The sequence below is a fragment of the Hypomesus transpacificus genome, chromosome 24 (assembly GCF_021917145.1).
Source record: "Hypomesus transpacificus isolate Combined female chromosome 24, fHypTra1, whole genome shotgun sequence".
Classification (NCBI taxonomy): Eukaryota; Metazoa; Chordata; class Actinopteri; order Osmeriformes; family Osmeridae; genus Hypomesus; species Hypomesus transpacificus.
Window position 1 is genome coordinate 4529638 of NC_061083.1, and position 23422 is coordinate 4553059.

At 49.2% G+C, this 23422-nt stretch overlaps 2 protein-coding genes across 4 annotated transcripts; one reads left to right on the top strand and one right to left on the bottom strand.

Moving 5' to 3' along the window:
* The first annotated feature begins 73 nt into the window (after nucleotides 1–73).
* tpcn1 (two pore segment channel 1) lies at nucleotides 74–10687 on the top strand. 3 transcript variants are annotated; one of them, XM_047048170.1, is made up of 28 exons: nucleotides 74–470; nucleotides 722–843; nucleotides 3636–3766; nucleotides 4333–4509; nucleotides 4713–4826; nucleotides 5055–5185; nucleotides 5277–5365; nucleotides 5453–5487; nucleotides 5625–5683; nucleotides 5826–5925; nucleotides 6774–6890; nucleotides 7013–7137; nucleotides 7220–7268; nucleotides 7360–7423; nucleotides 7513–7557; nucleotides 7682–7738; nucleotides 7829–7882; nucleotides 8063–8135; nucleotides 8260–8367; nucleotides 8529–8600; nucleotides 8722–8811; nucleotides 9154–9269; nucleotides 9360–9406; nucleotides 9516–9584; nucleotides 9672–9768; nucleotides 9876–10015; nucleotides 10114–10194; nucleotides 10327–10687. In XM_047048170.1, exons 2-28 carry the CDS (start codon nucleotides 735–737, stop codon nucleotides 10468–10470), a joined length of 2493 nt encoding a protein of 830 aa, XP_046904126.1. In that variant the 5' UTR covers nucleotides 74–470; nucleotides 722–734; the 3' UTR covers nucleotides 10471–10687. The 3 variants fall into 3 exon arrangements, with proteins under 3 accessions (XP_046904126.1, XP_046904125.1, XP_046904124.1); XM_047048169.1 differs by having other exon boundaries at nucleotides 74–843; XM_047048168.1 differs by lacking the exons at nucleotides 74–470; nucleotides 722–843 and adding an exon at nucleotides 2408–3498.
* A 157-nt stretch (nucleotides 10688–10844) lies between these two features.
* slc8b1 (solute carrier family 8 member B1) lies at nucleotides 10845–23353 on the bottom strand. Its single transcript, XM_047048171.1, has 15 exons — nucleotides 22954–23353; nucleotides 22332–22484; nucleotides 21640–21692; nucleotides 21014–21071; nucleotides 20549–20654; nucleotides 20284–20451; nucleotides 19624–19737; nucleotides 19329–19397; nucleotides 19112–19242; nucleotides 18760–18901; nucleotides 18556–18677; nucleotides 18285–18438; nucleotides 12082–12162; nucleotides 11879–11946; nucleotides 10845–11795 (listed from the first exon to the last, which is right to left on the bottom strand). The coding sequence occupies exons 1-15, from the start codon at nucleotides 22993–22995 to the stop codon at nucleotides 11598–11600; spliced, it is 1659 nt and encodes a 552-aa protein (XP_046904127.1). The 5' UTR covers nucleotides 22996–23353; the 3' UTR covers nucleotides 10845–11597.
* Between the last annotated feature and the right edge of the window lie 69 nt (nucleotides 23354–23422).

Here is a 23422-nt window from a genome sequence, read left to right on the forward strand (position 1 = left end):
CATGTCCACTTTTATTTTGAAAGCCCTGTGGCCAGTGCCGTCCGTCGTTACTGTCGTAAAATAACATTGTCTCTTGCGATAATGAACGGTCTAACATGAAGGACAGTTAGACTACAGCTTAATATTAAAGTAGTTATTCAAATATGATATATCTTTGGCTCCGAATAATATTACCAAACTTAGGAATCAAACATTGTATGGTGTAATTTTATAGCTACGGTAGCTAGTACTTCACAAGTCTAGTAGAAAGTTATTGGAAGTCAAATGATGATGGACAGTTATAAGGCCGGTCTGGCGTGCTGGTCAGCGACAGATGTCACTAAGTACAAATCAAGCAGCATCAAATCAGCTGAACTAGCTAGCTAACCAAATTGAGTTAGCTAGCTAGCGATTCGATTGATTCACAAGCGCTTCATCTGAGGAACGTATCTTCCTAGCTAGCTAACTAGTTTAAAGTCCAAAGTTCATAGGTAAATTAATGCAATATTGCTCGCTGGCTAGCACAACATAGCTAAGAGATAGCTAGACTTGCTAAGTTTGAGAAGTCGACTGTGTATAGCTAGTTAGCTAGCTAGGACTAATGTCCCTGACGACATGCCAGCTTTCTAGCTAGAATACCTTGCGTAGGAATATGTTTTTTGGTAACAGTTTCTAGCTCCTTTTAAAACTATTAGGAAGCTAGTTGAGTGGAATACATTTCTTACACCTTCATATCTATCAGAACTCTGGCCATAATGGAGGCCAGTGATGACGATGTGCCCCTCATCCTAACCTGGGACGATGTGAACAGCGGTTTGCTAAGCGATGACATGGAGAGAGGAGACACGGAGAGAGGCGATGAGAGTAAGTTTTTGTTGTCATCCAAATTCCGCATCTTGGAACTGTGTAGTCAGACAGCAAATGTAATAGCAAACCCTAGGGTATAGGCTATCAGCTGCAATCAGTGTGTTGTTTACGTTAGATATCTGTTGGATCTGCCTTGTATTGTAGTTACTGCAACTTATTCTCAACCATACTGTAATGCTAAATAAATAACGTTGAGTTATATGTAGACTCATTGACAATAACTTGAATAAAATCACAAAGTTTGATTTTAGCCAGGTTCTGGTCCTCTCAGGAATGCCTGGCTAAGTAGAAGGGCTGAGAACAGATAGTATTAGTTGGGCCATAGACAGTTTGTTCCCCCCTTTTAAACTTACCAGCGTTGCTCCTCTACAGCGAGACGACATCTGTTGTTTGCCTTACACCCAAGTCAAAGGTCATGTTTAAAAAAATAAAATATAGAATAGCTCCCTGGCCCTGTGTGTTTGTTTGTGTGTGTGTGTATATTTGTGTGTTATCCTGCCTAGTAATCCTGCAGCCTTTGTATCCCTCACACACATACACACACACACACACAGACTACAAATTGCCTCTCACACACTCGCACTGCAAATTGCAGTGTCAGCAGGGTGAGTGGCCCCCCACCTGCCCCATGTTTAGGGGGCTGCGTGTGTGTCTATACGTGAGTGTGTGATCGTTCTCTCCACGGCTGACTGTGCATCCTTCTTGGTCTATTTTACTGCTCTAAAAACGGGACAGGATAATGGAAACTGTTTGTCCAGGATATCTGGGAGTGGTCACTTCCCAGGGGTTGTAGGAAAGAGACTAACTGACTTGCTCTAGGGGTGGAGTGTCCTAGACAGAAAGACGGAGAGAGAGAGACAGAGAAGTTAAACCCATACACAGTAGAGGGAAGCCCTACCCCCCCACACACCACATGCATTGCTGTGGACTCTTGATTGGAAAAGCAGGTTTCTGTTGTGAGGGGGCCACGTGAAGAAGAATGGTCACATGGGGAGGATGAATTCTGGGATATTTCTGTCTGATCTGGGAGGACTAGGCAGACTCGGGGCCGCCTGGCGTGTTTGTTTGAGTTTCTGTGTGGGCCTGGAGAAGAGCAGCGTACGCTGGACCTCACCGTGTTGTTGACAGACAGGGCAGCGTCAAACACTGAAACCAGTTATTGTTCTCTTACAAATGTGAGGCAGGGAGAGCACACAGCTCACATGGGACCCTCCGCTGCCAGGGCAACAACAGAGTAGAGGCCGGTCTAGCCACGTTAGCAAGCCCTGGAATTGGAGGCCCTCGATTTGGATCTTTTACCTGACACCTCAGCCGACCGCTGTCACGGTAACGCCAGGGGACTCGGCGCACCGTACAGGAGCCGCCCGCTGACCGCAGGGAGGGACACGTCTGTACCCTTCTCCAGCCAAACTGTCATCTGTGGTCCCAGAGAACAGCGTCGCAGCGAGCCGGAGCGTGAGTCATGTGGTTGGTGGAGGAGCCAGGGAGACTCCTGCAGGACTAACTCCGCCCCCCCCCCCCCCCCCCCCCCCCCCCCCTCACACAGCAGAGCAACGCTGCCCGGAGGTCCGAGGTGATGTAGACACGTCCGAACGCCATCCACCTGAAGACGAAGAGGATGTTTTTGTGATTTAATTTCTTTTGAAGATGTAGGCCGTTTTGATTCTTGATTTAATTTGATCCTTCTGATCGAAGGTTCTTCTTTGATAGTGTCCATCTATATGCTTAACTGAAGAGCTATCAAGGGAACACTGAGGAAGTTAAACAGTAGCTTTTGCAGTTTCTATTTGGTCAGACGGGTATAGCCACATATTTGCCAAGTAATCACTTTTTTCATTTTTTTTGTTTTACTCTCAACAACCTTAAATCCAATCTGCAAAGAGGAAGGATAAGATTTGATATTTTTTTGTTTGTGGCACAAAGGCTATTTTACTGGTGGTGAGTCACTGTGCGTTCCCATTTTAGAGTAGCTGTGTGCAGGGTGACTTTCTTGTATATCCTCGCAAAGACTCACAGGACGCCGGAGCAGGGAACAGGCGGCAGTGAACACGAAGTTCAGAGGTCAAACTCCACTTTCCAGCAGAAAGCAGGAGAGAGGCGGAGACAGTTGCAAATCCCCGGACCGTGCCTCCTCATCCTACTTCTTACCAGTACCGATCCTTCAGGCTTCAGGTCCCAGCTTCCTGGTTCCTGTTTCTCGAGGAGGTCTGTAACAGAGTGGCCATCCCCACCCTGTCTTGATTCTGCTGAATCTTCTGAACACCTCTGGACTTTGACCTGAGGATCGTTGTTCTTGCCCGGTGTGTACCTGGTGCCCCCCAGAGAGGAAGGACCGGGGTTTGAGGACGTGACTGGCACCTGCATCCGTCCTATCTGTGGCCCCTCAGGAATGTGAGCGTGTGTGTGTCCCTGGAAGTTTGTCGGACACTGGAGCCGGGCCTGCGGACCGTCAATGACACACACACGGCTTTAGAGGACCACGGGGCTCCAAGCACTCACACACACACACACACACACACGTGAAAGGAAGCTGAGCCATGGAGTGCTCATCTGTTCAGACAGAGATACCTTGTATCCATGACAACCTGACGGTGGAGGAGAATCCTGTCTTGATATCTTCATTTATAGTGGAGCAAGAAGTAGACAGCCCTGGTATGTGTGTGTCTGGGTGTCTAGAGAGCTATCAGCAGATAAGGGGGAGCCCTCTCAAGGCTTTAGACTGCTGTTTTAACCTCACTACTCTGTGGTTGTGAACCACATTCACACTGAGTGGATTCTTTCTCCTACAGATGGAGGAGGTTATGACATTGCGAACAACGCAGTGATTCCCACACCGGGACCACAGAACCACAGGCCTCAGAATGCATCACTGCAACATAGCTGGGAGATGAATTACCAAGAAGCAGCTATCTACCTGCAGGTACTGTACCAGTGCCGCTCAACTTGCTGCTTCTGTATGTAGTTTAGCTCTCATAGATCAGGGTTGCCTGGTTGTAATCACTATTTGCTGGAGTGCCAAAGCCAAACCTTATCCAATTGAGTTTTGAATCACCAAAACGGCAAAACAAACTACAGTCATGGAGGCAACTTGTCAAGTTTGGTATCTGCAGATAACGACAGAAATGTTGCCTCCGTGATAACTTGATATCACTCTAATTCTTCAGAGATGTTTTCATCTTAGAATTAGTAACTGTTGCGGAAAGTACAATTGCTCCTGAAGGTATCGTAAACCCATAGGCATGGCAAAACCTGCTTTACTAACCACCAGACACACACATGCCTGGTTCTGTATAAGTAAGTTTACCTCTGGTTTGTGTTGAGCTAGCAAACCTACAGCTCATGTGACCTTGTGATGGTTTACTGCCCGTGTGAGCTGTGCTTGTTAAAACACCCCCCTGGAATGGTCCTGGGACAGGTGACAATTACTCTGGAATGGATGTTTATGGTTGCTTTCAGTTTGTTTGTTGTGTGTGTGTTCCACAACAGGAAGGAGAGAACAATGACAAGTTCTTCACACACCCGCGGAGCCCCAAAGCGCTGGCTGCTTACCTGTTTGCCCACAACCACCTGTTCTACATGATGGAGCTCCTCACTGGTCTGCTGCTCATGGTGCTGTCGCTGTGCGAGGCCCCCGCCGTCCCCTCGTTACGGCTCGACGTCTACGTACGGACACGCACACACACACAGGCAGTCCATACACACACCACACAGACAGACGCACACTCAGGAAGTCCATATACACACCACACACAGACACACACACACACAGGCAGTCCATACACAGACAGACAGACGGACCCTGTCGTACAGTGCTCTCCCAGTTCTGTGCCCTGTGTGGAGGTGCTGATGCTGCTGTGTCTCTGCAGGTCCACGCCACGTTGGAGCTGCTGGCCCTGGTCATGGTGGCCTTTGAGCTCTGCATGAAGCTGCGCTGGCTCGGCTTCCACACCTTCATACGCCACAAGAGGACCATGGTGAAGGTGAGCACAGCCAATCACACGCACAGGCACACACCACCACGGTGGAAAGTGTTAGTTTTTTTGTCCTTTGTGTTTCTTTGATAAGAGACAGGAAAGCATGGAGAGAGGAAGACATGCAGGAAATGGCCCCTGCGCTGAGGCCTTATACTTTGTGGTACGTGCTGTACCCGGTGAACCAGAAAGTGTTTTTCCACAGCTCTTTATGTTATATTGTGTGTGTGTGTGTAGACGTGTGTGTTGCTGCTCCAGTTCGTGGAGGCCATAGTGGTTCTGATCCGCCAGACGTCTCACCTCCGCGTTACCCGGGCTCTCAGACCCATCTTCCTGGTGGACTGCAGATACTGTGGCGCTGTCCGCAGGTAGGACGCTCACACACACACACAAGCTCCTCCATTTGCCGTTCGCCAAACCCCCGGGGTCACTGACAGACCCTATCTCTCCTCCAATCAGAAACCTGCGTCAGATCTTCCAGTCCCTCCCACCTTTTATTGACATTCTGCTGCTGCTACTCTTCTTCATGGTTATCTTTGCTATCCTGGGTGAGAAACATACACACACACACACACTGTGAATCAGTCAGTTCTGTTGTCTCACCGTTGTATTGATCGTCTTTTGTTTCTCCACAGGTTTCTGTCTGTTCTCCCCAAACACTGCTGATCCGGTATGTTCCCGAATGTCTTACTCAGAAGTGTGCAACTGTGATTTTTGCATATGCATCAAAGTTTGTCTGTGTGCGTACGTCCTTATGTGTGCATGCTGGTGACCAGTGTTGCTAACTGTGTTGTGTGACTCCCTCAGTACTTTAGCACTCTGGAGAACAGCATCGTCAGTCTGTTTGTACTCCTGACCACAGCGAAGTAAGCCCACCCCCTGCACTGCACACAAACACACCTTCACCCCTCTACATACCTGAATGAACTTCTGTTTTGGATTCACTCCTTAAGTGTTCTGTGTTCCTATTGGCTGCTAAGTTGACGGAGTGCTTCCTGTTTCCTGTAGTTTTCCGGACGTTATGATGCCGGCGTACTCCAGGAACCGCTGGTCCTGCGTCTTCTTCATAGTCTACCTCTCCATAGAGCTGTACTTCATCATGAACCTGGTACACACACACACACACACACTACAGTGTTTCCCACAGATTAGAAACCTAATTGTGGCGGGGAGGGGTGGGGGTTGTCAGACGGGGGGGGGGGGGGGGGGGGGGGGGGGGGGGTCGTAATAATTCCTTCGTTAATAATTCTTTACAGTTAATTTGTTAGTAATTTGTTACATTAAATATTAATCCAAAATGATTCACACCTTCACAAAATTAACAACAACTAACATATTATTTCTGCATTATGCATGTAGCAACCCTAGTGCTAAACAACTATTTAACTGGTTGGCTCCATGACGCCGGGTAAGCTAGCTCTTGAGACTTCTCACCAAAAGAACGAAGGGGAAACTTCGAGTACTGTAATTAGCTCTGGATAAGAGCGTCTGCTAAATGACTAAATGTAAATGTGAGTAAGGTACCTCGCGAAAAGTAGCCTCAACTTTTCTCGACTTTTAGCTACGGCACTAATGCTGAAGGCTCGCTGATATAGCTGTCGGTCTTACTAGAACGGCATATGTATGCGTTGTTGTTGCTAACGTGTGCTGACGTTGTGACTGTGCATATGTGAGAAAGACGCATGAGTGACAGAGAGACGGAGGGAGAGCAGGGGAAAGGAAATGCAGCTGAACGAATACGCTGCGTGTTTTAACCTAAATAGCGATAAAAACAAATATTTTACGAAACGCAATGTGTGGCGGCCGGTGTTGATTCTGTGGCGCACCGCCACAAATTAGTCTATGTGTGGGAAACACTGCACTATGCACACACACACACACACACTATGCACACACACCCAAAGAATCCAGCAAGGGGATTGATAACGAATATTGTCCGTGTGTGTGTGTGTGTAGCTCCTAGCTGTGGTGTTTGACACCTTTAACGGAGTGGAAAAGATGAAGTTCAAATCCCTTCTGCTCCACAAGCGCTCCGCCATCGACCACGCCTTTCAACTATTGGTCAGCCGGCAGGTAGAGTAACACACACACACCTTTCAACTACTGAGCTAGCGAAGGGAGAGACTGTATAAATATATAATGATCATACTAGAAAAGTGTGTTTAGCTGCTATAAGGTGTGTGTATGTGTCGCAGAGGCCGATGGGTGTGTCGCTGAAGCAGTTTGACGGTCTGATGCGTTTCTACAGACCACGAATGTCTGCCAGGGACCGCTTCCTTACCTATAAGGCCCTGAACAATGCTGGGGCACCTATGCTCAGGTACCTACCATCCACACACACACGCACACACACACTCCCTCACACAAGTACAGATCTGCAGTTGTGTGTTTGTCTTTTGCAGCCTGGATGACTTCTACAAGTTCTATGAGGTCATCGGACTCAAGTGGAAGGTAAGCCTACCTCATGTGAGCATTTACCTGTACATAGCTAATGTACTACCGCATCCTGAAGAGTGTGTGTGTGTGTGTGTGTGTGAGGTAGGCACGGCGGAGTGGGGAGCACTGGTTCGATGACCTTCCAAACACCACCTTTCTCATTTTCAAAGGTTAGTGATCTGCTTCTATCAATCCATCCTTTCATCCTTCTCCTGCCCCTGGTCGTTGTGTCTCATGGTCTGCCTCTGCTTCCCGACAGGCATCAACATGCTGGTGAAGTCGAAGGCCTTCCAGTACACTATGTGTGAGTGTTGTCCTCCTCCTCGGCTGGAGTGGCTGGCCCCTTCACAACCAGCAGAGCACACAATCCCATGTCTCCTGTCTCTCTCACACACACACACTGTCCTGACCCTGTTCTCTTCCTGCAGATGTGGTGGTGGCTTTCAACGGTGTGTGGATCCTAGTGGAAACCTACATGCTGAACAGTAAGACATGCGCTCGCACTGTGCTCACACTGTACACAGACACACACCCCCCTGGACCCCTGATGTGAGTTCTGGTTCCTCCTGCTCTAGGTGGATACTCCTGGGCCCGTGCCGTCCCCTTGAGTTACATTATCTTCCTCACCAGTGAGTTGGCAAACAAACACACTCAGCTACACACACACACAGCGTCAAATCCCCTTGGGTGTTTACTGTGCACAAACATAGAGGCTTACTTTGATTTCCAACCTGTTTTGGACGAGAGCCTACTTTCATAATGAGATGAACAGTTCAGTCAGTGGAGAATCTCTTCTCCCCCATGCCCAGTCTATGGTGTGGAGGTCCTACTGAAGATCACAGGCCTGGGACCCATGGCCTACTTCAGCTCTGGCTGGAACCTGTGAGTACTGAGGCCTGGCCCCCTGACTTCTTACCCCCTGCCCCCCTGGCCCACACACACAAACACTATATCTCTATCAACAGTGTTTTAGTAGATTTGCTGTTTGTTTGGCTCCTCTGCTCAGGTTTGACTTCTCCGTCACGGTGTTCGCCTTTCTGGGCTTGATTGCTCTGGCCTTCGACATGGAGCCTTTCTACTTCATTGTGGTGCTCAGGCCACTGCAGCTCCTCAGGTGGGTCGCCACGGAAACACACTGGCTTTTCTTCAGCTCCTTGTGTCGTGAAAATTGGATTACTGTAATCGGTTGAAACACAGCTGGAGAAATCTGTCGCTGTCCCATAAACCCAGCTCAGGTAATTACCCAACATGCTCTTGTTTCCATCCGTCCACCAGGCTGTTTAAGATCAAACAGAGGTACCGAAACGTGTTGGACACCATGTTTGAACTCTTCCCCAGGATGGCCAGGTAACCCCCGACCTCTACGACCTCTAACCATGACCCCTGACCCCCCACATGACCTTTATGTCACCTGAGAGAAGAAGAAACCGTCTCTCAGTCCTGTATTTGACTGTGAGTGTGTTTCCAGCCTGGGACTGACCCTCATCATCTTCTACTACTCCTTCGCCATCGTGGGGATGGAGTTCTTCGCTGATGTTGTCTTCCCAAACTGCTGCAAGTGAGTCCAGAACACACTGCCTCAAACCCTGCTGCCCTCTCACTGCCTCAAACCCTGCTGCTCTCACACTGCCTCAAACCCTGCTGCTCTCACACTGCCTCAAACCCTGCTGCCCTCTCACTGCCTCAAACCCTGCTGCTCTCACACTGCCTCAAACCCTGCTGCTCTCACACTGCCTCAAACCCTGCTGCCCTCTCACTGCCTCAAACCCTGCTGCTCTCACACTGCCTCAAACCCTGCTGCTCTCACACTGCCTCAAACCCTGCAGCCCTCTCACTGCTACGAATCCTGTTGCTCCCCCTGGTGGCTGTCAGCTAACTCTCGGTTCAATGCCCCCCGCAGCACCAGCACGGTAGCAGACTCCTACAGACAGATCAATGTCACCGTGGGCAACAAGACGGTCCTGGAGGAAGGCTACTACTATCTCAACAACTTCAATAATATTCTCAGCAGCTTCGGTAAGCACCAACACACACACACACAAACACACTCAGGATGTAAACCTTTCAGTTCTGACAGTTAGTTAATGTCTCTCTCTCTGTCTGCAGTTACTCTGTTTGAGCTGACGGTGGTCAATAACTGGTACATCACCATGGTAACAGTGTGACTAAAAGCCCTCACCTGTCTTAACATGTCATGTTATTTCATGTTCCATGTGATTGGTGGATGAGGTTGATTGACAGCTGTTGTCCCCTCCCCTACAGGAAGGAGTGACGTCCATGACCACTCACTGGAGTCGTCTCTACTTCATGACCTTCTATATTGTTACCATGGTGAGTTGTGTGTGTATGTGTGAGAACTGTAGGTGTTTGTTTTCTTCGTGTGGGTAGGTAACATGTTGATCTCCCCCTGCTGTCCAGGTGGTGATGACCATCATCGTGGCGTTCATCCTGGACGCGTTTGTGTTCCGTATGAACTACAGTCGCAAGAACAGGGAGCCTGTGGAGGACCCGGAGGGTGAGATGTTTGTGTGTGTGTGTGTGTGTGTTGGGCTCAGGAGGACCATGTATGAGTTAGTGTGTGTGTTTTGGAAGCATGTGTAAGTGTGTGTGTGTGTGTTGCAGATGAGAATGGTATCGTGTTTGAGGCGGAGGTGAGTCGTGACGAGGCTCTGACCACTCTGGAGCTGTACAAGCAGACCAGCCCTGGACTGTCCTCCCTCAACTCTCTACAGGGAGTCCTGCTGGCCATGGACCGCAGCGGGGTGAGACACTACACCCACACACTACACACACACACTACACACACACACACACACTCCAGGCTCTGCTAGCTGCTAACTGACAGCTCCTGTGTTTCCAGCACTTGTCTCTGGTGTACCTGGGGCGGAGGTCCAGGACCAAGAGTGACCTCAGCATGAAGATGTACGAGGAGGAGATCCAGGTGAGGGGTCAGCCAGGGACACGATGAGGCCATGTGACTGTCTCATCACGTGCCATTCCTGGCTGCTGCTGTGTTTGCATGTGGTACAGCCTCTGAGGTGGTATCTCTCTCTCTGTGTGTGTGCGTGTGTAGGAGTGGTATGCTGAGTACTCTAGAGAGAACCTGCCGCAGACAGACTGTATGGTGGAGAGACCGCTGGAGAGACAGGTGGAGAGCCCTGGCCCGTCGCCTTCACCTGAGCCCCAGCACAACGCCCTCACAGGGACTATCATCTAACAGACTCAGGTCTCCCACCTGTCTCCCCCCCTCCCCCTTCTCTCCTCGCACCCCAGCCACAGCCGCACGGCCTTTGGGTAAGGTGGAGAGGTAGGAACCACAGACTCTCCCCCCCCCTGCCTCCTCATCTCCAGGTGGGGTGTCACCTACCTGACCAACAACCAAGGCCTCGGGGCTGCCCTGGCCTGCTACAGACCCCCCCCCCCCCCCCCCCCCCCCCCCCCCCCGCCCGCCCGCCCCTCCCTAGTGTGTATGATAAGGGAGTGTGAAACGTGAAGGCGAGTGGCTGCTTTTCGTATGTTGAGACCAGATAACGTTCTTTCACCTCATAACATGCCCTAGTTTAGAGGCACAGTGTTAAAACCAGGTAGGATGACCGCCCGCCCCGCGACACTCCAGTCCAATACCCACAGCTCTCAGATCTGTCCCTGCCCTGTAACAACCTACAGCTACAATATATCCTCCTAACCAAATGGAAGATTTTACTTTTATATCTCGTTATTATGTAAGTGTATTATAATGTATCTGGTGTATTGAATAATGAATAATTTTATTAAACTGTTCACTTTCTCAAGTGAATTTGTGTACCCTTGTGGTTTCAGGTTTTTCTTTTTAAAGATAGCAGGTCAAATCTGGTCTCAACAGTCAAAAATATTTCGAGGAACATGTCAGGAAAAAAAACATAAAGTTTGGTAAAATAACCCTTTTAAGAAAACCAGTTTCAAGTTAATGCCCACACATGTATAGAACTATAGAACTGAATTATCCACACTAACCAAAGACAAACAGTAAAGTCCATCTGAGCTCTACTTTACAATCATTGATTAGACTTGTTACATTCCTGGTCCTTCCCCCCCCCCAAGCACAGGGGTCCAGTGAAAGCTCCTGTCCTCGTCTCAGTACTGAAAGTCCTGTCAGTGCAAACTGGAGGAACATCACAGTGTCTGGCTTCACCTCCAGAGAGGAGAAGCTCTTATGGCAGCAGGTCAGACAGCATGCTACAAACGGAACAGCATGACGGAAACAGTGCACTGAGCCGGGAATATATTCCCTATATTTTCTTTCGTTTGGTCGGATCTGTTGTCATTCTGAGGCCCGGGTTCCGGCGGGTTCCGGCGGGGTCCGCTTCAGGCTGAGCCCACGCTGATCTTGCCGAACTCTGTGAGCAGCGCCACGATGATGAAGACCGCGTAGAAGGCGAGGAGGAAGATGCCGTAGGACCGGCCCAGGTGGAACCGGCACAGGGGCACGATGACAAAGGACAGAACCAGAGACAGTCCCAGAGAACCTGCTAGAACCCACGTCAGCAAACCTGCCGGATCCAGCTGAAGAAGAACAGGTAAGAGGAATCAGAACACTGATTCCTGGTGAAGTATATCTCTGAACACACATCCGCAGAGACATTTACCTGCAGGACTTTGTTGTGGGTGTAAATGTGCTGCAACAGACAGCCAAGCCCCACGCCAAACAGCATGTCTGAGAGGAACCTGGTCAAGGAAAGTCTCCTTGCTCTGGGCTCCTCCCCCCAACCACAAACATACCCAAGTCTCCCTGCTCTAAACTCCTCACAGCTCCTCCCCCCAGCCCCAAGCACACAACCAGAGAGGATACTGAAGATGATTCCTCCAAAACAGGCAGATATGGCCATCCTGGGGTAGCCCTGTCGCGCAATGGTGATGTCAGAGAAACAATCTGAAATCAGAAAACACAAACAATCTTTAAATCCAATGGCAGAAAAATGAGAAAAGAAGGGTGGGAGAGAGGTAAGAGAAATACTCTACTACTAAGCGAGAAAAAAAGGGTGGAAGGGTCAGATGGATTTCAGATAATAACCACGAAGCTGTATCTTCGGTATCTAAGGTGTAGCTTCTTCATTGAAGCCTGAAAATGCAACCCTGCTATTACTGGACTCCTGCATGTCAGACCTTAGTCATTTTACAGTTGGTGGAGATTGTGTGTTTGAAGGTGTAACTATGAACTAGAGCGAAGCTTCACCCGACTCATCATTCGACACTGCAAAGCTTCATCTGACTGATCGAAACGTTGTATGTTAGGTACGGGACAGCTTGGGTAGTTCAGTATGCCTCAGTGAAGCTAAAGCTCCTCCTCCCCAACAGGCAAAACACTGAGACACTCAGCGGTCTCAAAAAAGGGGGTCCCTCCCTCTATGGCCTGATGTCGTCATGCAGGGAGTTTGTGTTTTGGAGTGAAGCTTCATCTGACTGCTCAACAAAATCTGGGCCACACCCGTCCTTCCCCGTGGCCCCTCCTCCTTTCCCCGTGGCCCCTCCTCCTTTCCCCGTGGCTCCACCTCCTTTCCCCACGGCGCCTCCCTCCTCACCTTAAATTTGGCGAAATTTCGGCTGCCTCGCTGGCCGGCTAGCAAGAGGCGCAAAAATGAAATCTACAGAATTGTTGGTAAAAAGGCCCTGTTGCTGGCTTCCTGAACAGGATAACCTCTTGGATAACCTCTTAGATCATCGTTGCGAACCACCGGGGGGGAGATTACCCCCCTGCCTCGTGTATCCAGGGCGGCTCCAGACAACCATGGGTGGCAATTCAACCCAACCATGGGTGAGGATTCAAAACGGCGATGTGTGAACTCCAAGTACCCAGTGACTCATCTCTGTTCACGCCCTTTAACCGCCACACCACAGAAGCCCTTCGCAAAGTAGTACTTTCTCAGGGCGTTCTTGACATGCATTTCAATGCCAATCTGTGCTTAAAAATTTGGCAGCAGCAGCCTGGAATCAAACCACCAACCTTTTGTTTGCGAGACAGCATCCCTCATCTATGACCCATTGGGACTGGTAGGGTAACAACACTGTTCTCGGGTAATTGCCTCTGCGAATCTGTTCCCGATGAAAAAAAAAAACTGACAGTAGACTGGAATCAACCCTTCAACCTCTTGTATACGGGTCAACGTCCTTCATCAATGAGCCATTGGGACTGGTAGGATATTGTCACCGCTCTTGGGTACTTGCCTCTGCAAATCTGTTCTCTATTTTAAAAACTGACAGTTGCTGGGAGTCAAACCTTCAATCTCTTGTTTACTAGTCAACGTCCCTCATCTATGAGCCATTGGGACTGGTAGGGTAAGGTCACCGCACTTGGATACTTGTCTCTACAAATCTGTTCTAGATTTTGAAACCTAACAGTTGCTGGAAATCAAACTTCTATGATCCATTGGGACTAATAGGATATGGTCAAATATGGCAAATTTTAAAGCACAGGTTGGAAGAGGCACTTGAAAATCGCCCGGAGAAAGAGTCTGTTGTAGCCCGGATGGCTCAGTGAGGAGAGCGGCTGCCTTGAAACCGAAAGGTTGAAGGTTTGATTCTCGCTGGCAAATTTTAAAGCACAGGTTGGAAGAGGCACTTAAAAAACGCCCGGAGAAGAGGTCTGTTGTAGCCCGTATGGCTCAGTGAGGAGAGCGGCTGCCTTGAAACAGGAAGTTTGATGGTTTGATTCCCGGTTGCAAATTTTAAAGCGCAGGTTGGAAGAGGCACTTGAAATACGCCCGGAGAAGAAGTCTGTTGTAGCCCGTATGGCTCAGTGAGTAGTGTGGCTGCCTTGAAACCGGAAGTTTGCAGGTTTGATTCCCAGTGTTGAGTTTTAAAACACAGATTGGAAGAGGCACTTGAAAAATGCCCGTCCCTACCAGGGAATCCTACCGGTCCCAATGGCTCATAGGAGAGGGACGCAGCCTCACAAACATGAGGTTGATGGATTGAATCCAGGTCGCTGCCAGCGCCAATATTTTTAAGCGCAGATTGACATTGAAATGCATGTCAAGAATGCCCGGAGAATGTACTTCTTTGCGAAGGGCTTCCGTGGTGTGGCGGTAAAGGGAGTGAACATGGACGAGTCAATGGGTACTTGGAGTTCACACATCGCCGGATCGAATCCTCACCCACGGTTGGGTTGAGTGTTCACCCATGGTTGTCTGGAGCCTGTTACAGGGGGAGGGGGCCTGCCACATGGGGAGGGTTAGGGTTAGTGTCATAGGGGGAAGAGTTATTACCAGGGATACATGAGGCAGGAGTAGAGAGAGAGCAGGATGGAAGGTAGGGTAGAGAGAGCAGGATGGGTGAGGAGAGAAGCTGGGAGGGTGAGGAGGGAGTAGGGTAGACAGAGCAGGAGAGAGGCTGGGAGTGTGAGGAGAGAGTAGAGGAGGGAGGGTGAGGAGAGTAGGGTAGATAGGTAGGAGAGAGAGGTAGGAGAGAGAGGCCGGGAGGAGAGTAGGAGAGGGAGGCTGGGAGTAGGGTAGAGGTAGGAGAGAGAGGCCGGGAGGAGAGTAGGAGAGGGAGGCTGGGAGTAGGGTAAAGGTAGGAGAGAGAGGCCAGGAGGAGAGTAGGAGAGTAGGGTAGAGTGAGCCGGGAGTAGGGTAGAGGTAGGAGGCCGGGAGGGGAGGTAGGGTAGAGTGAGCAGGGAGTGGGAGGCCGGGAGGAGAGTAGGAGAGGGAGGCCGAGGTAGGAGGCCGGGAGGGGAGGTAGGGTAGAGTGAGCAGAGAGTGGGAGGCCGGGAGGAGAGTAGGAGAGGGAGGCCGAGGTAGGAGGCCGGGAGGGGAGGTAGGGTAGAGTGAGCAGAGAGTGGGAGGAGAGTAGGAGAGGGAGGCTGAGGTAGGAGGCCGGGAGGGGAGGTAGGGTAGATTGAGCAGAGAGTAGGAGAGGGAGGCCGAAGGAGTAGGGGAGGCCGGGAGGAGAGTAGGAGAGGGAGGCCGGTAGGAGAGGGAGGCGAGAGTAGGGGGGAGGGTGAGGAGAGCTGTGATGGGGGAGGTTTAGGCGTTTGTTTTCAAACAAAACAGTTGTCTTTTCTCCAAAGTGGCTTCCATATATTCAAGCATAACAAGAGGTAACAAGTCCTGGTTTATCTCTACTCTCCTCCCAGCCTCCCTCTCCTACCTCTACCCTACTCCCAGCCTCCCTCTCCTACTCTCCTCCCGGCCTCCCTCTCCTACTCTCCTCCCGGCCTCCCTCTCCTACCCTACTCCCGGCTCACTCTACCCTACCTCTCTCTCTCTACCCTACGCTCTCCTCACCCTCCCCCCTACTCTCGCCTCCCTCTCCTCACCCTCCCCCCTACTCTCGCCTCCATCTCCTACCCGCCTCCCTCTCCTACTCCTTCGGCCTCCCTCTCCTACTCTCCTCCCGGCCTCCCACTCTCTGCTCACTCTACCCTACCTCCCCTCCCGGCCTCCTACCTCTACCCTACCCTACCTCCCTCTCCTACTCTCCTCCCGGCCTCTCTCTCCTACCTCTACCCTACTCCCGGCCTCCCTCTCCTACTCTTCCCAGCCTCTCTCCCTCCCACTCTATCTACCCAACTCTCCTCACCCTCCCTCCTCTACTCTCTCCTCACACTCCCAGCCTCTCTCCTGCTCTGTCTACCCTACTCCCTCCTCACCCTCCCAGCTTCTCTCCTCACCCATCCTGCTCTCGTCACCGTCCCTCCTCACCCTCCATCCTGCTCTCTCTACCCTACATCCTGCTCTTTCTCTACTCCTGCCTCATGTATCCCTGGTAATAACTCTTCCCCTATGACACTTACCCTAACCCTCCCCATGTGGCAGGCCCCCTCCCCCTGTAACAGGCTCCAGACAACCATGGGTGAACACTCAACCCAACCGTGGGTGAGGATTCGATCCGGCGATGTGTGAACTCCAAGTACCCAATGACTCGTCCATGTTCACTCCCTTTACCGCCACACCATGGAAGCCCTTCGCAAAGAAGTACATTCTCCGGGCGTTCTTGACATGCATTTCAATGCCAATCTGCGCTTAAAATTGTTGGCCTTGGCAGCGACCTGGATTCAATCCATCAACCTCATGTTTGTGAGGGTGCGTCCCTCTCCTGTGAGCCATTGGGACTGGTAGGATTCCCTGGTAGGGACGGGCGTTTTTCAAGTGCCTTTTCCAATCTGTGTTTTAAAACTCAACACCGGGAATCAAACCTGCAAACTTCCAGTTTCAAGGCAGCTGCTCTACTCACTGAGCCATACGGGCTATGAAAGACTTTTTTTCCGGGCTTTTTTCAATTGCCTCTTCCAATCTGTGTTTTAAAACTCGACACCAGGAATCAAACCATGACTCTTCCGGTTTCAAGACAGCCACTCTCCTTACTGAGCTGTCCGTGCTATAACAGATCGTTTCTCTGAGCGTTTTTCAGGTGCCTTTTCCAACCCGTGCTTTAAAATTTGGTACCGGGAAACAAACCTTCAACCTTTTGGTTTCAAGGCAGCCACTCTACTCACTGATCCATCCAGGTTCAAACAGATCTTTTCTCCGGGCGTTTTTCAAGTGCCTCTTCAACTCTGCGCTTCAAAATTTGGCACTAAACTCAATGGGAACCAAACCATCAACCTCTTGTTTACGAGTCAACGTCCCTCATCGATGAGCTATTGGGACCGGTAGGATATGGTCACTGCTCTTGGGTACTTGCCTCTGCAAATCTGTTCTTGATTTTAAAAACTGATAGTTGGTGGGAGTCAAACCTTCAACCTCTTGTTTACAAGACAGCATCCCTCATCTTTGAGCCATTGGGACTCTTAGGATACTGTAGGCCGTAGGCCCGGGGGGGTTGGTGGGGCGCAGCTTATTTCTGATTTGTAGAGGCAAGTACCCAAGAGTGGTTCCATGTCCTACCAGTCCCATTGGCTCATATATGAGGGTCTAGACAGCGCCCCCCAGTGGCAGCTTATTTCTGCTTTATTTGGGACAAATCAGTGAAGATAGACAAGGAAAGTGAGGCAAGGACATGCATGTTAATGGCTCAAGTGAGATTCAAACCCAAGACCCTGAAATAAGGTGTTGATGAAAGCAAGCTTTCTAATAATAATAAATCTACATAAAAACAATAAGGTTTCAGCACCTTTGGGGTTTAAACCCCTAACTCTCCTGACAAAGTCATCTCGTAACTTGTAGCTGTGTGTTCCCCCAGAACAACAGCATGAGACGCAGGACCGCTCTGATGAAATGTATGTGTTGGGGGACTGTATGTATGTAGAACTAGAAAACACCTATTTTAATAACCCCAACAGTAAAGTATTTTTGGTTGTTCACAATGTGTGCTTCTTGTTTTGGCTACCCGCAATGCTTTGGGGCTATCTTGATGTTATTATCAGTGACCTATGCACTTTGTAAAGCTATCTCTTGGAAGTCGCTTTGGATAAAAGCGTCTGCTAAATGAATAAATGTAAATGTAAAGTAAGCTTGTAGGTGTGGGCGTCGCCTTCGATGCTGCCCCGCCCCCCGGACAGCGTTCCCAACACTCAGGAGACACAGTGTGGGGGTGGAGGGATGGTCTAGGATACAGAGGCCAGACTGGATCCCAGGCCCCCTGTACGGTGATCTCTGTCAAGCTGAACGCCAACATCTGCTCTCTGACGAGACGGACAGGCGTGTGGACGAATGCATGTCACCGGCACATCTCATCTTTACTGTCACCTTTCAGTTGACAATGAAATCATCTCTTGTATCTTGTAGGTGTTTGTATGGTATGTGTGTAGTAAGAGTGTGTGTGTAAATGTGAGTGTGTGTGTTTACCTGTGGTATGTGTTTGCATGTGGTATGTGTGTGTGTGTTTGCATGTGGTATGTATTTGTATGGTGTGTGTGTGTATGGTGTGTGTGTATGGTGTGTGTGTGTATGGTGTGTATGATGTGTGTATGGTGTGTATGGTGTGTGTGTGTATGGTGTGTATGATGTGTGTATGGTGTGTATGATGTGTGTATGGTGTGTGTGTGTGTGTATGGTGTGTATGATGTGTGTATGGTGTGTATGATGTGTGTATGGTGTGTGTGTGTGTGTGCGTCACCTCCGATGCTGTTCCCCCAGGCCAGCAGCGTGAGCCCCAGCACCGTGTTACTCAGACTCAGCACCACACCGAGCATGTGCAGCAGACTGACCACCTCAGAGGCTGCCGCACTGATCACCATGGCGCTCACCACGAAGCCTAGCAGAGAGAACACCTACACACACACACACACTGTGAATGAACAAACACACACACTTCACTGACAAGTAAAAAAAAAACAACAACAATAGTAAACATGAACCCACCCACTGTGGGCCGGGTCCTGTCTTACTGTGTGGAAGGATGGGGGGATGTCGTTGCTGGTGGTGAAGAACACGATGGCAGCCAGGAAGAACCCCAGGAGGAGAGTCAACAGCCAGACAGGAAAGTCCCCCTGGATCATATAAGTACCATCTGCAGAGGAGACAAACACACATTTATACCACCATAACACACACACACGATGAAACACACTCCGTCAAGCTTTCTGACTTACATTTCCCCGACTGGAAGGTGAGCACGCAGACGAGCGGGGCAGTGAGCAGATGGAGGCAGTTCAGAGGCCGCCTCCAGTTCCTGTCCTCCTTGTCAGGGTCCACCACAGGGATAATCAGCAGCAGCACCACTTCTAGCGGCATCTGGTGGACGCAGGAGGGAACTGCAGCTTAGGTCACAGCGACACACTGTGACTGGCGATGATGCGGGACACAGAGAGAGCTCAAAGACACAGATATGCCGCTATATGGCCTACAAACACCACACACACACACACACATATTACACACATAATACACAAATGACACATTAACCACGAAGCCCTAGCAGAGAGAAAAACCACACATACACACCTTGAGTACTTTCAGTGTCCTCCAGCCCCAGGACTTCCTCCTCCACTTCCTGTGGTCCAAAGGGTTGATGGAGCTCAGGAGAATCTGAACCGTCGACTCAGAGTAAGGCAGGAGCGGTCTGTACTCATCTTCTGAAACACACACGCACATTTCTCATCTGATTAGCACACACCTGGGAATAATGTTTAGCATACATAGCACAGTGATGCATTCTTACCATAGTCATGTTGGATGCCATGGTTGCTTAATGAGGGAACTTCATCATCTGACTCTGATGACTGGAACTCTGTCAAGAGAGGAAAACATTAGTATCCTTGTGTGTGCGTGCGTGTGTATGTGCACCTGTGTGTGTGTGTGTGTGAGCGTGTGTATGTGCACGCGTGTGTGTGTGCGTGTGTGTGTGAGCGTGTGTATGTGCACCTGTGTGTATATGCACCTGTGTGTGTGTGTATATGTGCACCTGTGTGTGTGGGTGTGTGTGTGTGTGTGTGTGAGCGTGTGCAAAATGGCACCTGACACATGCGTTGAGGTGTGGATGGAGGCGGTGGCTGAGTGTTTCTGTCGGTTGTAGATGTAGGCACTCACGATGACTGTGATCACATACACCACGTACAGGGACAGGTAGCCTAAACACACACACGCACGGAAAGAGGAACACATTTTCACAGCAGTACTGTACGCTTTCTGCTGTACTGAAAGTAAGGAACCACAGCTCAGCTATCAGGCATGGTGAGCTCAAATACTACAGTGCAACAACAACATGACATTAACAAAGCAACAGTATATACATACTACATGGTGAAGACGTGTTACATAGTACCCAATTGCTGTGAAAGTACAGTGGTTAAGGACAGACCTCTTCAATAGTCAGGCAGTTTCATTCTGTTCAGCTACTATAATGAACTTCTGACTCCAGAGTGTGTGTGTGTGTGTTGTTTACCCAGTGTTTCTAAATAACCGACATGCCTAGTGCTGTAGCTTCAGTTTCTAAGCCTACAGTACCAGACATTTTGCAAAAACTGGAGGGCCAGTCTGAGCAAAATTGCCAGGGCCATTTTTTTGTCCCAGTCCAGCCCTGAGTGCGACAACAACATCTCATTTACAAAGCAACAATAAATACATACAACATGGTCAGGCAGTGAACTTCTGACTGTGTGAGTGAGTGAGTTTACCCAGTGTTTCTCCGAGAGCTATATTTCCTCTGTAAAGAATGATGAAGGTCCAGAACACAGCGCCCAGGTAGAAGATGACATCACGCAAAAAGGGGCGGGACGCTACCGTGAACGGCTTGACCAATGCCACGCTCCCGGCAACCACCGTGGTTACGAAGATCCCCGCCCCTACGGAGGGAGAAACGGAACGAGGTCATGGGATCGAACGTAAAAAAAAAAATGGTTGGTCTTTTGTTGTGTGTGTGCGGTGAGTGTATGTGCATACCAAACAGAGCTCCTATTGCCAGCCCGGCGGTATGTGGGTGGGAGAAGGCCGCCATAGCACTGAAAACATCTGGAGCTCCATTGCCCAACGCCAAGAAGGTCACCCCCTCCACACAGAATAGTCAAGGCTAACACACACACACACCCTGCTGATCTTATAACCCCCTCTGGAGAGACACTCAACAGAGAACTGCTGACTGTACTGTCAGGTTCTTAGATACAATTTGTAGTGGATGTTCCAGTTTGAATGTTGATGAACTCATCAGTGGAAGAGCTGATCAGGGGAGAGGGAGAGAGAGAGAGAGAGAGAGAGAGAGAACGAGAGAGAGAGAGAGAGAGAGAGAGAGAGAGAGAGAGAGAGAGAGAGAGAGAGGAGATAGGACCACACCCCACTCAGCGTGTTTGGGTGAGCGTGTAACAGGCGGAGGAGGAGTGAGTGTGTTTGTGGTCGGGTGTTGGAGGATACAGCCACGTTGTGAGTGAGGCGGAGAGTGGAGGAGATCGCGGAGAGGTTGGGACAGAAACTGCAAACAAAGGAACAAAAGAAACAAATCACAAACATAACAATGCCTTCGACCACTCAATGAGGAGAACTCTATGAATAACACATTCATGACATGTCTTAGTTTCAACCTCAAATGTGTGTGTGTGTTTATTGCGTCGTTGAACTGCTCTAAAATGCATGTGGAAGCATGACTGATAAAGAAACCAACTTGTATCTCTCTATTCAGAAGTTAACTGAACCCAATGCTTCACTCCTCATTTTCTTTGCACTCCTTACTACACTGTATTAAAACCATGACTCACTGATACCCTGGGGTCATGTGACAGGCTACCATGTGACTCCTGTTCTTCTCTTTTCAAGATAAGATGATGGACTCAATAATGCATGTGCATTGGAATGTGCCGACACAGAACTCAACGGAACACACAAAAGACGACTGCTTGTTCAGTTAGTGTGTGCACGTACCTCTGTCCAAATAGCGGTCACGTGCCAGAAATTAAACACAACACGAGAATAACACCATGACTGACTGTAACTACACACTCCAGACAGTAGAGTTAAATAGGAGGGTCTGTGGGGGAACTTACAACTTTGACGCACAGAGTCCCAAAATTAGAAACAAGAAGAACAGCCATACAATCTGTGAAGAGAAAAAGAGATTGAGAGATTCATACACAGCTGCAAGTTGTCTATACTTCCCCTTTGGTTTTCTTTTATCATGAACTACTAATTTTATTTTAAGGCAGAGAGAGGGGATAGAGAGAGAGAGAGTGAGAGAGTGGTGACACAGAAAAAGGGACAGAGATAAAGAGTGAGAAGAAAGCAATGAGAGAGGGGGGAGAGAGAAGAAAGAGGAAGAAAGAGCCTTCTTTGTAAGTTCGCTTGAGCTCCAGATCTAAAAAAGATTTGGACAAAGGTATTTTCAGAGAATCTACACAGGTTTTGTAACATTGGGTAGAACTGGTAAATTATTTCACAAATCATTGACAGATGGTCGCCTTACTGGGTAAGAGGAACCTGTCCACACTAGGCTGAAGGGAAGTGATGACCGGCCTATTACCTTCAGTTGAAGGACTTCTGTTCTTTTTCAAATTGTGCTTATATTTACAACATTTGCTAGTTCCGCACTTTATATGAACCTAGGCTCTTCCCCCGTACTGTACATAGCCATGACATCAGTGCTGGAAACGAGTTACTTTATCACTATTAGATTACGTTATTGTTACAAAAGTTCAGTCCTCGGACCAGGGAGATGAGGTGAGAAGGCAGACGCGCTTACACAGAGAGTTATCGTGAGGGGGGTGAGGTGGGGGGGCAGCAGGCAGAAGGCAAGCCAGAGGTAATTGATGAAGCCATCTTCCAGACTGCAGTCTGGGGTGTCGTTCACAAACGCACAGCGATCTGCAGCGCTCAGGTTCATCACCATGTCACACTGGAATACACACACACACACACACGCACACAAACTTAGACACATGTTGCACACAGTTACACATAGGGCCGGCCCAAGGGTTTTGGGGGCCCTAAACAAAAACAGTGTAGGGGGTACTTGTCTCACAAAAATACTTGTCACACAAAAATCTAGACTGCCCAAAACCATGGTAACCTAAATGATTTAGTCTCTTGTCTATCTAAGAATTGAAATATGGCAGGATTATGCTCTTCAATCAAGTTTGATAAGAAGATATCGTGTAAGGCATTCTGCATGAATGAAAGTTCCGAGTTAAAATAGGTTGCACGTCATGAGAGCTTGGAATTACTTCCTTGACATGCCAATTTCGTTTTGCGCAATGGCATAAATGGTGAATTAACTTCATTGTCAACAGCGAAAAACAGATTTACGAATGCACCTGTTTAAATGTAATTACGAAGAAGAAAATCGAATTTGTTATCTTACTAACCTCATCAACACTGCCATGGAACAACATTATCCCACGTGACATTTCGAAGGGATCTTCAATGCCGACGACTGAGTGCTTTACAACGGAGGTCTTCGAGAAAATGTACTTGGCTCAGTACAAACCGGGACGTGACATGTTCCTGGCAGTGGTACTGGTACAAAACTCCAAGATCTCATAATTCACTTCGTTCAGGAAGCATGACCATTCCGATAGTTTCCTCAAAACACGACTGGCGACACATGGACATGCAGACAATCGGAAATGTTGTTTACAAGTGAAATTCAGCCCTTGCGATCAATAGTTCTTTAGGCAGCAATCATTTAAGTCGGATCTATATTCCCATGGACTGGACATAATGTACAGACAAACACAAACACACAAAACACCGCCCTCCTTGTCCTGACGTTTCAACGCTTGAGTTTAAGCCCGTCCCCCTTGGCATGTTGACATGTTCAGGCAGCAACACTTC

Coding starts and splice junctions, on each gene's coding strand:
- tpcn1 (XM_047048168.1), top strand. CDS start 3,384: ATGGAGTGCTCATCTGTTCAGACAGAGATACCTTGTATCCATGACAAC. Junction 9,585..9,671: donor CCTTCTATATTGTTACCATG/GTGAGTTGTGTG, acceptor CCTGCTGTCCAG/GTGGTGATGACCATCATCGT. Junction 9,769..9,875: donor GCCTGTGGAGGACCCGGAGG/GTGAGATGTTTG, acceptor TGTGTGTTGCAG/ATGAGAATGGTATCGTGTTT.
- slc8b1 (XM_047048171.1), bottom strand. CDS start 22,995: ATGTCACGTGGGATAATGTTGTTCCATGGCAGTGTTGATGAG. Junction 21,072..21,639: donor GGACTCTGTGCGTCAAAGTT/GTAAGTTCCCCC, acceptor CTTTGTTTGCAG/TTTCTGTCCCAACCTCTCCG. Junction 11,796..11,878: donor CCCACAACAAAGTCCTGCAG/GTAAATGTCTCT, acceptor GTTCTTCTTCAG/CTGGATCCGGCAGGTTTGCT.